The sequence below is a fragment of the Bos grunniens genome, chromosome 2 (genome assembly GCF_055505025.1).
Source record: "Bos grunniens cultivar Pamir isolate PY7600 chromosome 2, Bosgru_T2T1.0, whole genome shotgun sequence".
In the NCBI taxonomy this organism is placed as follows: Eukaryota; Metazoa; Chordata; class Mammalia; order Artiodactyla; family Bovidae; genus Bos; species Bos grunniens.
The window spans coordinates 12,777,040-12,790,138 of record NC_141166.1 but is presented as its reverse complement, the minus strand read 5'-3'; the positions used below and the strand labels follow the sequence as shown (position 1 = coordinate 12,790,138).

The window sequence follows — 13,099 nt, the reverse complement described above, 5'->3', positions numbered from 1 at the left end:
ACCCGCCACCACACAGGCACTTAATCACTGTCTCAGTTTCATCCTAAATAGAACTGTCTCCATTTTACAAATGGAAAAGAAACCAAGGTCGGGAGAGGCAGCTGATTGGCCCAGGGTCTCACAGCCCTGGGGGACCATTTGTCTGACACCAAAGCCTGAGCTTCTCAGGAGGGACCCAAAGGAGCTCAACCTAGATCCAAGCCCACAGGGGCTGAGAGGCAGCTCCATGGCCATCAGAGGTGTCGGGATAAAGCCTCCTCTCTGAGTGCTTCAGAGGCTTGGGTGGAGCCAGCTCTGCAAGTGGAAGGCCCCTGAATGATGCTCGGGTCCATGCCTCTCCCCCCATTTTATGGATGGAAAATCCAAGACCAGACCGGGGCCCTCCCATGGCAGTGGGAGGCTGGGGGCAGGTTCCAGTCAGGCTGGTCAGACACATAAAAGGCTGCTCGGTGGCATTCAGAGAGCACGTTTATTTACAAAGCGCTTTACAAACAACCAGTTTATGCCTCCCCACAGCCCCCTGCGAGGTAGGTCAGTAGTCATATCTACAGTTTACAGATGGAGAAATTGAGGCACGGAATGGGGGTGTGGCCTGCCCCATTTTAAAGAGAACTTCCCACCCACCCATCAAAAAATAAACAGAAAAGCATTGATCTTCCATCTCAAAATATACCTTCTTTCTCCAAACCCTAGGGGGTGGTGAGCACCCCTGACAACAGCGCCCCAGGAGGCACCCTGACCAGGAGCCACAGGGACCTCAACCCCAGGGGCTGTCGTGCAGCCTTGCCGATTGTCACTGACCCAGGCAGAGGAGGACCCAGCCAGTGAGGCCTGAAGTGACAGGCAGAGGGGGCTGAGGTGACGTCATTCTGCAGACATTGGGTCAAGCAAGAAAGGGACCCCACACAGGACAGGGTAGGGATGGGCAGATCCTGGTTTGGGGGAGGTCAGGGCACATTCAGGGATGCAGAAATTCGGGGTTGGGGGGATCATGAGCAAAATATCCCTAGGGCTGCAGGGAGGCGAGGGGTGGAGAAGGGAGCTGAAGTTGCCCCTGCGAGGACCAGTCTGAAGTGCCTACTGGAGAATCAGGGCAGAGTGTGGTCTCTCCAAGACCTGCAGGGGCCGGCCAGATGGGATATTAGATGCCAAGCCCCAATGCATGCTCTCCCCACATCGGGCCAAGCTGGGTGGAAACCCTGGCCTGCCATTTGCTCTGCAGGGCTTCACTCATCTCTGCCAAGGGCTAGGATGCAGTCCAGGGGCTTGGGTCTGGGGCCCCCTAAGCTGGCAGTTCCAAGCCGGCCACTCTGCCAGGAGGTGCCAGGGCTCTCAGCAGGCCTGCAGGACCCCATGAGGCAGGCTGGGCTGCAGTCTTGCTAAGCTCCTCCTTGGCACACAGCCTGCTCACGGCCATGCTGAAAGGCCCTGACCACAGTGGAAGGGGGCACCAGGCTGGCCCAGCACCCACTCCAGTGCTTTCCCTGGGGGCGCAGGTCTTCCTCGTGGGTCCGCTGGGGATGGTGGGCCTGGCCCTGAGTGCGCAGTGGGTGCCCCAAGCCAGGGGCCCCTGCTATCTTGACTCCAGCCCCTCCAGGTACTCCAGGGCCACGTCATAGCAGAAGTGGTACTGATCCTGGGAGAGGGACAGGAGTCACCAGCCAGGTCCCTCTCTGCCCCACGGTCAGGGAGAAGGGAGAAATGGGGGTGACGCTTTCGCACCACAGGACTAGACCCCAAGGCCCAACTGTGGGGCCCAGATACGGGAGAGGGTATCCGAGGGGGGCCTGGTAGGGAGTGGACCAGGAGGTTGGAAGCGGACGGGCAAGGGGTACAGGGCTCCTCACCAGGGTCTCCACCATATTGGGTTTGTAGTTCCTAAGCGTTTTGGCAGCAAAGAAAACGTCCACCAGGTTGTGGCAGCGGATCATTTCCAGGACCGTGGCGCAGGCGCAGAAGGTGCCGCTACGGCCGCCCCCATTTCTAAAGGAGAGACATGAAAAGATTTGGGGTTGGGCTTGCGGGGTAGGGTGAACTCAAAGATGGAGAGCAGGGCCAGGGAACCCAAAAGAGAGGAGTCCGGGAATCCAGAAGGGAGGGGCCAGGACATCCAGAAGGGAGGGGCGGGGCCTGGGATCCTAGAAGGGCAGAGTCAGGGAACCCAGAGGGGAGGGGCTAGGACACCCAGAAGGGAGGGGCGGGGCCTGGGACCCTAGAAGGGAGGAGTCAGGGAACCCAGAGGGGAGGGGCTAGGAAACCCAGATGGAAGGGGTCAGGGAGCCCAAAGGTGGGCAGCAGGAAGCGCTGGTTAAGGGGGTGGAGTCAGAGGATAAAGGACTAGCATCCCAAGCGGAAGGTATCTAGAACAGAACCTCTAAGAGAAACAGAGCAGATTCTGAGAACAAGGAATCGAGACACACTCCAGGAGAAAGACACCCAGACAAAGTCAGTGACAGAGGAGCGCTGCAAGGCAGCAAGCAAAAATCCAGGCAGCAGAGTGGAAAACAAACACTGAGATCACCAGTCACCCCCAGTATCACAGACACAGCCTCAAGCGCACAGAGACACTCCCAAACGGGCGGCACCGCCAGGGAGACCCTCTGATTCCCCCAGCCCTCTCCCTCCTCTGCTCTCTGTGACCTGGGGCGGTGCTTCTTTGGGAGATGAGGGACAAACCAGGCCCTCTGTCCCCTTCCTGAGGGGCATCTCCCACTAAAACCAAAAGCCCTTGAGAGGGCCAGGCCCTGCCTGACTCAGCTCCCTGCCCCTGCATCCTGTGTGCCCAGCCTGGCACTAGGGTCAGTAAGTGCTGAAAGCATGAAAATGTGGGGGGCAAAGGAATGAGTGCACCCAGATGTAAGTGAATAGATGAACCTGTGAATGAGGCATGTAAATGAATGCACGAGGAAGGAAAGAAAGAAAGTACATGCATGCAGGCACGAACAAAGGCCAGGATTCCATTGGCTTAAAAAGTGTACCACTACCGTATCATGGGTTCATCTATTTACACAGGACTCTCTCCAATTAAACTGGCAAAGTCAAACATCACAAAGAGGCTATACTGGTCACGCGTTTAGGATGGAGTCCACACCCTGGAAAGTGACAGGGCTCCTCCAAGGAAGGCAGGGTCAGCTTTATGGGGCCATGCTGTCCGGAAGCTCAGGGCTGGGATGCCAGCCCTGAAGCCCTCTCTCACCCCGACCTCTGCCCCCAGTCCATGGCGCCCCAAGCCCTCTTCCCACCCAAGGGCGGGCCGGCACTCACAGGCAGTGCACGATGGTGCGCCCGTCCCCGCTCTCCGCCTGCCACTTGTCCACCGCCGCCAGCAGGTGCAGGAAGGCCTTCTTGGAGTCAGGAGTGTCCCGGTAGGCAGACCAGCGCAGGAACTGGAAGTGTCGCACCAGCAGGTGCCCCTCCTGCATCTGGGGCGGAAGCAATCAGCCAGGGGACCTGAGCACCAGGGTTCCATGGCCCCCTGGGGACCTCGAGAGGGTCCAGCCCAGCCCCCACCCAGGTTCTCATCCTGGAGCTCCCACCCCACTCACCCGAGAGATGTTCTGCACCCGGAAAACTCGGGCCACCAAGTCCTCGTCCGCTGTGCCCGACACGAACTCCACCTCCATGAGGCCATACTGCTGCCGGCCTGGCTCCGGCCAGTACTGCGGGCAGGGCTGTTGTGCAGGATGGGAAGGCGAGCTGAGCTGAGCCGAGCTGGTGGGGCAGCTGCTGCTCACACCCACCCCCAGACCTCCATGTTTGCCCAGGAGCCCACCACTCACTCCAGACTCACGTTCAAGTCCCCCCTCCGCCCCCCAACATCCCACCACTCACCTATCAAATCACAGTGTACACCCGCCCGGTGCGTTTGTACTGATACACTCAAGTCAGCAGAGACAAACTCTTTGTTGTGGGTTCATTGACACCGCTGTGCCGCTAGACAGCTATACCTAACACCCTCACAAGCACATACACCTCCCCCTGGCTGCCTTCTTCCAAGGACAAGCCTCAAATGACCCCCGCTCACCCCAGCACCCCTGCCCCGAGGCCTTCTCTCTCGCTGCCTCAGCCCTCCAGCATCAGCTTACAGACATGGGGTGTCCCTCTGTTGCAGCACAGCTTAGCACCCCCCTACTCCTGCCCCAGGACCCCTCCGTGGAGTCAGGGTCCTAAAGGTACCCCCCTCCAGGTCACATTCTCAAGCCAGTGGAGGGACAGGGAAGGCACAACCCCCTTACACACAAATATGTGGGTCTTCTGGGGAGCTGGTCTGAGGCCCCAGCCCTCCAGTAGAGCCTTCTAGCAAGGCTCTTCCTTCCTCCGAGCCCCAGTTTCTCCAGCTGTGAAATAGTCCCCGGGCTCCTCCCAGGCAATACCCTGCTCCATCTGCCTCCCTCTCTGACCATGAAGGAAAGACACCACCTTCCTCTTTCTCCTGGGGTCCTGGCAACTCCTTGCATTCAGGCCTTTGCACATGCTGCTCCCTCCCCATGGACCACTTGTCCCCCATCTCTTCACCAACTCAACTCTACCCTTCCGGTACCTCTCAGCTCAGACATTACCTCCTCCAGGAAGCCCTCCCTGATACACCATCCCCCAGGCTCCTCTGTGTCCCTGTACCAGCTCCATGGTAGCCTTCTGCCTCTGCTGTCATGATCAGTTTCAGTACCTGCTTCCCCTAAATCATGAGATCTGGGAGGGGCCACATGTTCCCCGTCCACCTCCCCACCAGGTTGATAGGGAGTGGCCCATGAGCAAAGGTGGTTGAATGAATGAACAAATATGTGACTAGTGAATGACATCTCTGTGAGCCTCCCTCTGGGTCCCTCCCCTCCATCTTAGTAAGGGCAGGGTTCATGCAACATGGGACTCCCTTAGACCTCTGCCCAGATCCTGGAGCCCATTACCCTGAAGTCCTAGGTCATTTATACCAACTGCCTGACTTGCAAGGAGCCCAGTTAACAATCTTCTCCAGGCGGCCATCTCCATGCTGTCATGCTCATCTTATAGCAATGGTCATATGGAGCTGGAAGGCGGGGTGTCTGGACCTCCCAGGAGTTCCAGCTTTTGGAGCCCCACAAAGAAATGAGGGGAGCTGCCTCAGGCCGAGATCACTGACCACCTTCTGGACCATCCTCAGAAGCAATGGTCACCTTCATCATCTTCACCCGTCACGTACCGAGCACCTGCAATGTGCCAGTCACGGTGCAATGCTAAGCATCCCACGCACATCTCACACCATCCTGATGATAATCTCATGACGGAACAGGTGCTGAGATAGTCCCCATTTCACAGAAAAGGAGACTGAGGCTCGAAGAGGTGTATTAACTTACCCTAGATCAAACTGTCAGAAAGTAAGGAGGCTGGACTTCTACTCTGCCTCAAAGGCCCCCATGATTAGCTGAGTGACAGGAAGCAGAGGCTCTGGGAGGAGGCAGCCCCAGGTAAGGGGCACGGCTCTGCCACTTCCCAGCTGTGTGACCTGGGAGAAGTCCCTCCACCTCTCTGGGTCTTAATTTTCTCACCTGAAGCCCATAAGTGCCGAGCAGAGTCCCTAGTATACATCAGATACTGCCTAAAGAGCAGCTGCATTTCTCCGGGCTGAGCCTGGTTTTACAGACAAGGAAACCGAGGCTCTGGGAGTGGGTCGGACACATCTGAGGCAGCTCAGCAAGTAGGCAAGGTGGCAGAGCTGGGCTCCAACCCCTGACTTTTGCCATGCGCCCTTGAACAGACTGAGGCCTGGGCAGCAGGCAGCCGGCCAGCCTGGCCAGCGGAGCCCTCACCCAGGCGGAGTTGGACTGGTGCAGCTGGTTGAGCATGACGATGGAGGTGCACCCGTAGTCGTAGACCAGCCGCCAGAAGTCGGGAGTGGTGCTCTGCAGCGGGTGGAGGGTCACAATGAAGGCCGCGCTCCGGGTGTAGCTCTGCAGGGAAACCAGGACTCAGCGCCCAACACCGCCAAGCCTCTGCCCCACTGTCCTCCTGCCCTGCCCACCCCAGCTCCACCCCACAGGACCAGGCTGCCTCTAGGGACCCAATGTGGAGTCTGGCTGGCACCGTGGGGCCTGAGTTGACAGGGTGAGCCCCCAGGCCTCTAAGGCCCAAGCCCATGGCCCCCCGAGCTAAATAGCGGAAGATTCCCAATAGGTGGCAATGGAAGCTTGGGCGTGGTGGGCAGAGGCTGGCCAAGCCTGCTCCCTGCTATTCGCACCTGCTGTTGCTGTTACCTGGAACAAACTTCCCAGGTGTACAGGGCTCTCTCCCTCACTTCTTTCTGGCCATTCCTTAACTTCAACCGCTTCAAAGAGGCCCTCTTTACCAATGCATCAAAAATAACCACATGCATACCCCAAAACCCACATTAAACACTTCCTCTATCTGGTTGCTTTTTTAAGAAATTAACAGTAACTGACAGTCCATTGTATACTTGTTTGTTGACTGTCTCAACCCATTTCCCCAAAGGCAAGGTTCAGGAGAGCAGATTTTTTTCAGGGTGTGGCCTGTGACCAGAACTTTATAGGAGTTCAAGAAATATTTTTTTAATAAACAAATATCTAGGTGCCTTCCAACTCCATGGATGAAGGGTCTGGACCCCAACTCAAGCCCCCAGACCAGTGACCAGTACTGACCCCATTCCCTACTCCTGACCTTGCCCCACCAGGTGAGCCAGCCACAGCCCTGCCCCCATTTCAGTGCTCCAGCCCCAAGTCTCCTGTACCCTGCCCTGTCCCTGCTGTGCCATGTCCCCTCCCTCTCCTGATGCTCTTCTGTTACCACCCCCTCTCCCCAGGACCCACCAAAGGCTTCCTGATTGGCAGCTCCCCAATGCCCAGCCCAGCCAGACTCTCCAACACTCAGGCCTGGGCACCCAGTGGGGCTCCCTGCAGACTTAACCACCAAAAACGGCCCCCACCTGGCCCCCAGATAAGCTCACCGCAATGCAAGCAGCAGGGCCTGGCTCATAAGCCTCAGGCCCTGCATGGCTGGGATCAAGTGTGACATATCACAGCCCCAAGGAAGCTTCTCCACCGGACTGGCCCATTCCCACCAGGCCAAGGAGCCCAATGTGACCCTCTCCAGCTCAGGGGCTCAGGACGTCAGAGAGCCTCCCCTCCATCGCCCCCATGTGCAGACGGGCACACTGAGGCCAGAGAGCAAGCCGAGAGTGAGGCCACAGATTCCAACGTCCCCCTCCAAAGCTCACCAGCACCCTAGGCCACCTCCCCAGGACCCCAGCCCCTTCTCCGTTCACTCCCTTCAGTGGCTGTGACTGCTCGCCCCTGCTTGCCTTCAGCTCACTCCAGGAAGCCCCTGGGGAAGGAAGTATGGGAGCTTTCTCTCTTTGGAGAAACCCCACTGTTCCCTGCACCGCTGTGCCAAGAGGCTCTGGCTAAGAACTGGGCCAAGAAAAGCCCGTCTGCCTCATCTCTGCGATGGGGGAAGCTCCCTCCCCACAGCCCTCATCTCCACGTGGATGGACATCCAGTGGTGACATCCACCTTCACAGGTGGATTTGGGACAAGACCAGAAGTGCTCAGCTTCTGAAGGGAAGGCCCTCCCCTTCTCTTTCCAGGCCAGCTCTTCCTCAGAAGCTGTGCATTCAACTGTTGCCGCTCCCACCAACATGTAAAGGCCTGCCCCTTGCGGGGAGGGGCTCCAGCTGGACTACTGAGTCTGGGAGGACAGGTCTCCCCGCCCGAGGCTGAAGGAGTAGCCATCCACGTAGCCACACAGCTGAAGTCACCTTCTCCAGTCTCACCAGTTTCCTTAGAACAGTAACATCTTACCTCTACCTGTGTGCCCCTGTACCTCTCTCTCAAACTGGTTCCATTTAGGAAGGAATAGGGGGTCACTCACAAGACTTGTCCCCCTCAGGCAGTGGCACCCTGAAGTTATTCACTGGACCCTAAATTCCCTGGTTCTGTTTGCAAAGCCCAATAAAGGGGGTGGAGCCTCCTGAGCTGGGAGTAGAGGCTTCTAAACAGCTCCTGAGTCCTCAGACCACTGGGCATGGGGAGCAAATAGCTACTCCAGGCCAGGTTCCTGGGCAGGCTCTAGCTCCACCACCCCAGGATAAGCTCCCCTGGCTCCAGATACCAAATCTCACGTCCCAACCCCAAACCCTCCCAGCCTCCCCAGCCAAAGCCCTTGAATCATTCATCCTACCCCAGGTTCTGCTGGGCCTAACCATGGAGACAGCCGTGCCTGAACTCCACCACCCAGATCCCTACTCAGACTGAGGGTAATACCTGAGGGGGAGCACTGGTTCTTGAGTGCCCTGAATAGAAGATCCTTGGTGCGGGAGGAAGGCCACCCAATGGGCCGCCCCAGAAAGGCAGAGGGCTCCCCTAACCTGAGTCCTCCCTGGCTCCTGCACCTTCCCTCACTGCTGGGTGAGGGTGTCCCAGAGCCCAGCCCACCCCCGCGCCTCACGTCAGTCAGGGCCGCATTGATGTAGTTGTTGGGGTCCCCGTCCGTGGAGACGAGGAAGGGCAGGCAGCGGTCAGGCGGCAGGACATCCATGCTGCGGTTCTTGTCCCGGTTCCGGGGCAGCAGGGCGATGCTGCACTCCTCCACATCCAGCGGCGGTGTGACCGAGTTCAGAGTCTACAGAGAGGGAGAGGAAGGGAAGGTGATGTCCTGTGTTTGTGGGGTCTCCTCCCCGCATGAGGCCCCATGAAGGAGACTGGGCTGGGTTATTATGCCCATTTTATGGATGGAGAAACTGAGGTCCAGAAAGAAGAGAGAGAGGGAGGGAACCCAGGCTCCCTGGATTCAGGCTGTGCAGGGCCCGGACGGAGCTCTGGAGACTGGAGTCTGCCTCCTCGCCACCTGTATACTGTAGACAAGCTACTCTATCTCTAAGCCTCATTTTCCCTCTGCTGTAAAATGGAATAATTATTTGCCTACCTCAAAGGATTGCTGGGAGAATAAAGTGAGATAACACCAAGCCTGGCACGTGCACCACCTTCAATACACAGAAGGCACCGTAAGGATCACTCCCAGGAGCCAAGCCCTGAAACCCCAAGTCTTCCACAAAGCGGACTCCAGGGCCCTGGCACAGGTGGCCATCTTCCCGGGCCTGTCAAGGAACGCTTGGCACAGGAGCAAGCCGAGGACTCTGGGCCACCTCCCCTCCCCTCCTGCCTTCATGCCTCAGGCATCCTGACTCATGGAGTCTCCATTTCTTCCTCTTGTTCTTCTTGATGTTGTTTTTCAGTCACTCAGTCATGTCTGATTCTTTGCAACCCCATGGACTGTAGCCCACCAGGCCCCTCTGTCCATGGGATTCTCCAGGCAAGAATACTGGAGTGGGTAGCCTTTCCCTTCTCCAGGGGATCTTCCCAACCCAGGGATCGGACCCAGGTCTCCCACATTGCAAGCAGATTCTTTACCAGCTGACCCACCAGGGAAGCCCCCTACAGCACTGAGCGCCTCCCAATGCCACACACATGCTCGCTCACGAACCACACCTATACACACACACTCATGCCCCACCTGGAACTCCTCCCGCAGCTGGGAGGAATTACTCTGGGGGTCAATGCGGATCATTTCCTTATAGGTGGCCTTGAATTCACTGACAGGGATGGTGGTCTCCCCACACAGGCAGGCCTCCAGGATTGCATCATGGATAAAGATGTACTGCTCCTAGAACAGGAGGAGAGAATATGAGGAACCAGGAGGGGAGCAGAAGTGAGAGACTTCAGGGTCAGGAGGAGGCAAGTTCAAAGTTTCGGCTGGGGTGCTCTGAGGTAGAATCCAGCCATGTGTTACTCCATGTGGGACCCACCATACTTGAAACAGCCTCCATGGATATTTGCTCATTGATCTCACATTGCATCCCATAATAACCCTACGAGAAGCTCTGAAGGTGAGGGGACAGCCCAGGGTCACACATCTAGAGAGGAGACAAACCCAATAAGCATTATGTCTTGACTGTAGAACTTATGACCTGGGCCCAGTGCTGTGTGACCTCACCCAAGTGAACACGATGGAGCTGAGCTTGGGAAGACCCTGAGAGGCTGGCAGCTGTGTGATGACCTAGAGGCAGGGGACGGCATGTGATGGGGAGGGAGGCTTCAGAGGGAGGGAATATATGTATGCATATGGCTGATTCATGTGGTTGTACAGCAGAAACTAACACAACACTGCAAAGCAATTATCCTCCAGTCTTAAAGGATATCCTAGGATAAACCTGGAGAAGGCACTGGCACCCCACTCCAGTACTCTTGCCTGGAAAATCCCATGGACGGAGGAGCCTGGTGGGCTGCAGTCCATGGGGTCGCTAAGAGTCGGACACGACTGAGCAACTTCACTTTACTTTTCACTTTCATGCATTGGAGAAGGAGATGGCAACCCACTCCAGTGTTCTTGCCTGCAGAATCCCAGGGACGGGGGAGCCTGGTGGGCTGCCATCTATGGGGTCACACAGAGTTGGACACGAATGAAGTGACTTAGCAGCAGTAGCAGTAGCAGTATGATAAACCATTATAGAAAACAATATTCAAAAGAAGAATGTATATATGAGTAACCAGATCACTTTGCTGTACAATAGGAATTAACAACGTTGTAAATCATCTACGCTGTTGTTCAGTCACCAAGTCATGTCCGACTCTTCGCGACCCCATGGACTGCAGCATGCCAAGCTTCCCTGAACCTCACCATCTCCCAAGGTTTGCCCAAGTTCATGTCCACTGCCTCGATGATGCCATCCATCTCATCCAAATCAACTGACTTCAATAAAAATAAATTTTAAAAGAAAGAGGCTGGTAGGCCAAGTCCAGGGATGGGAAAGGACAAGGAGACATCCTAGGACACCCTTCTAACACCCTCCACCAGCTTTGCGCTCCCACACAAGGGACTCTTGTCCTGGAGGGGCTGTGGGGGAGGGCTGCACCCTCACCTCGGTCTGGATCATGTTGACGCGCCGGGAGCAGAGGGTCTTCACGCAGTTGTAGATGTCCACGACGCCCTCACACTCCGCCATGTCCAGCATCACATCCAGAACGATGTAACACCCTGTGCGGCCAGTGCCCGCGCTGGGGAGAGAGCACCCAGGGCCAGGTCAGAGGCCTGGGGAGGGAGCCCAGGACCGCGAAGAAGAAGAGAGGAGACCTGGGGCCCTGGGCCATATCTGCACCACACAGGCGATGGGGGACATGGCGGAGCCTAGGAGGAGGCTGCAAGAAGAGTTCCAGGGAAAGTGACAGAGGACAGAGGGGGAGCTGGGCCTTGGGGATGGAGAGGAAAGAAAGGGTGGAGAGAATGCAGACCCAAAACCAGCTCAACTTGGCAGCTGTGATGGGGGAAGAGGAACAGAAGTGATGCTGAGTGTAACCCAAGAATGTTCTGGTCTCCTGGATGTCTGGAAATCTCCTACACATCCTTCAAAGCCCTACACACTTAAACCCATATTCAGTGGAGCCTCCAGGAAATGTCAGGCTTTTGAGTTCCCAGAGCAATCTGGGTGGACTCTTACCAAAACCCCCTTCCCTCTCCGTGGTCACTGTTTATGGGGCTGTCTCCCTACCTCACTGTGAGCTCCTTGAGAGCTAGATGGGGTAGAACCCATCTCTGGAATCCTCACATTTAGCACCAGGTAGAGCAGGGTTGAGAGGAGGGAGGAGGACAAAGACGACACCAAGATCTCAAGCTTGAAAATGGTGAGAGCAACATGTTGGCTAGGACACACAGCCAGTGGGTATCCCATATGCCACTGATAGGGGCTGGAATTAGTGAAACCACTTTGGAAAATTGTCCACAGTATCTAGTCAGGCTGAACATTCACAGAGCAATTCCACTCCTACGTACCTACCTCCCAGAAATGCAAGTGTGTGTGTCAGCCAAAAGACATGCAAGAGAATGTCCTTAGCACACTGTTCATAACAGCTCAAGGCTGGAAACCACCCAAATGCCTCCCCACAGCAGAATGGATAAGCACACGGTGGTTTGTTCACACAGCAGAATTGGATACAATATGGATGAACCTTACAAGCATAAGGCTGAGAGAAAGTCAGACTCCAAGGAGCACCTGATGTGTGATTCCACTGATACAAAGTTCAAAAGCATGCACAATGAATCTCAGGCTTAGAAGTCAGGAGAGCGATCACTCTGGAAGGGAGGAGGTGGGGTACAGGCCAGAAGGGAGTTCCAGGGACTTCTGGGTTCTGTTAATGTTCTGTTTCTTGATCTGAGTAGTGCTGAGTCCTTCACAGTGAAATTGGGGAAATTCCTAAAGCTTACTTATTAGTACAGTAGCCCATAATAATAAGCTACACTTCTCAGTATGCACACAACGGTGCCAATCCCAGAGCCGAAGCTCAAAGGGCAAAGGGCACCAGCGGGTCATTCTCCCCTGTCCTCTGCCTCTGAGCAGGATGGACTCGGGCCCAGTCTCCTTTAGGAACCTCGGACAACCTCGTTCCCCACCCCCTTCTCCCTGGGCTCCCCAGCACCCCACCTGCAGTGGATGACCACGGGCCCAGCGTCAGGGGGCGTGGAGGCCTTCACACGCCGGATGAAGGCCAGCAGCCCCGTGGCGTGGTAGGGGACGCCGTGCTCCGGCCAGGCCGTGAAGTGGAACTGGCGGACCTCGTGGCGGGCAGAGTAACCTCTCTGGGGAGATAACAGAAGTGACAGTCAGAGCCCCTGCCAGCGTCTACCAGACACCTGCAGTGTGCTAGGCACCGGATGCTGGAGTCTACCAGACACTTGTAGTGTGCCAGGCACGGGAGTGAGCGTCTCACCGCAGGAACTCAGTTCACCCCAATGAGACTAACGAGGTGGGTATTAATGACTCATTGTACAAGTAAGAAACCTAAGCCTCAAAGACGAGAAACCGCTTGCCCAAGAAGACAAAACACACGTTAGGCAGGGGTTGGGCCAGGATCTGCAAGTCACCCACTTCCACCACATGCTACACAACTGCCTTAAGAGATCATTTTGATGCTCTCAGTCTTAGTTCAAAGGAGGAAAACTATCCTTCCTCTGAGGACTTTATAGACAGTCAAATAAGACTGTGCCATCCCTCACCTGCGGCCTTTCATGAGTGATGTAACCACTCTTGAGCCTCACTTTCCCTATCTGTAAAATAGGGCTA

At 56.2% G+C, this 13,099-nt stretch overlaps 1 protein-coding gene across 6 annotated transcripts in view; it reads right to left on the bottom strand.

The window, feature by feature from the left end:
- Positions 1-450: 450 nt before the first annotated feature.
- Positions 451-13,099, bottom strand: part of PTPRU (protein tyrosine phosphatase receptor type U) — an 88,597-nt gene continuing 75,948 nt past the window's right edge. For 4 of the 6 annotated variants that reach the window (XM_086365383.1, XM_086365373.1, XM_086365401.1 and 1 more), the window contains 9 exons: positions 12,461-12,615; positions 10,904-11,039; positions 9,499-9,648; positions 8,434-8,607; positions 5,784-5,924; positions 3,546-3,671; positions 3,265-3,422; positions 1,848-1,983; positions 451-1,636 (listed from right to left, as the gene is read on the bottom strand). In XM_086365383.1, coding sequence (XP_086221509.1) covers positions 1,574-1,636; positions 1,848-1,983; positions 3,265-3,422; positions 3,546-3,671; positions 5,784-5,924; positions 8,434-8,607; positions 9,499-9,648; positions 10,904-11,039; positions 12,461-12,615 — 1,239 coding nt within the window. In that variant the 3' untranslated portion in view covers positions 451-1,573. The remainder of the gene's footprint in view (positions 1,637-1,847; positions 1,984-3,264; positions 3,423-3,545; positions 3,672-5,783; positions 5,925-8,433; positions 8,608-9,498; positions 9,649-10,903; positions 11,040-12,460; positions 12,616-13,099) is intronic. The other 2 variants (XM_086365376.1, XM_086365391.1) reach the window with 1 other exon arrangement.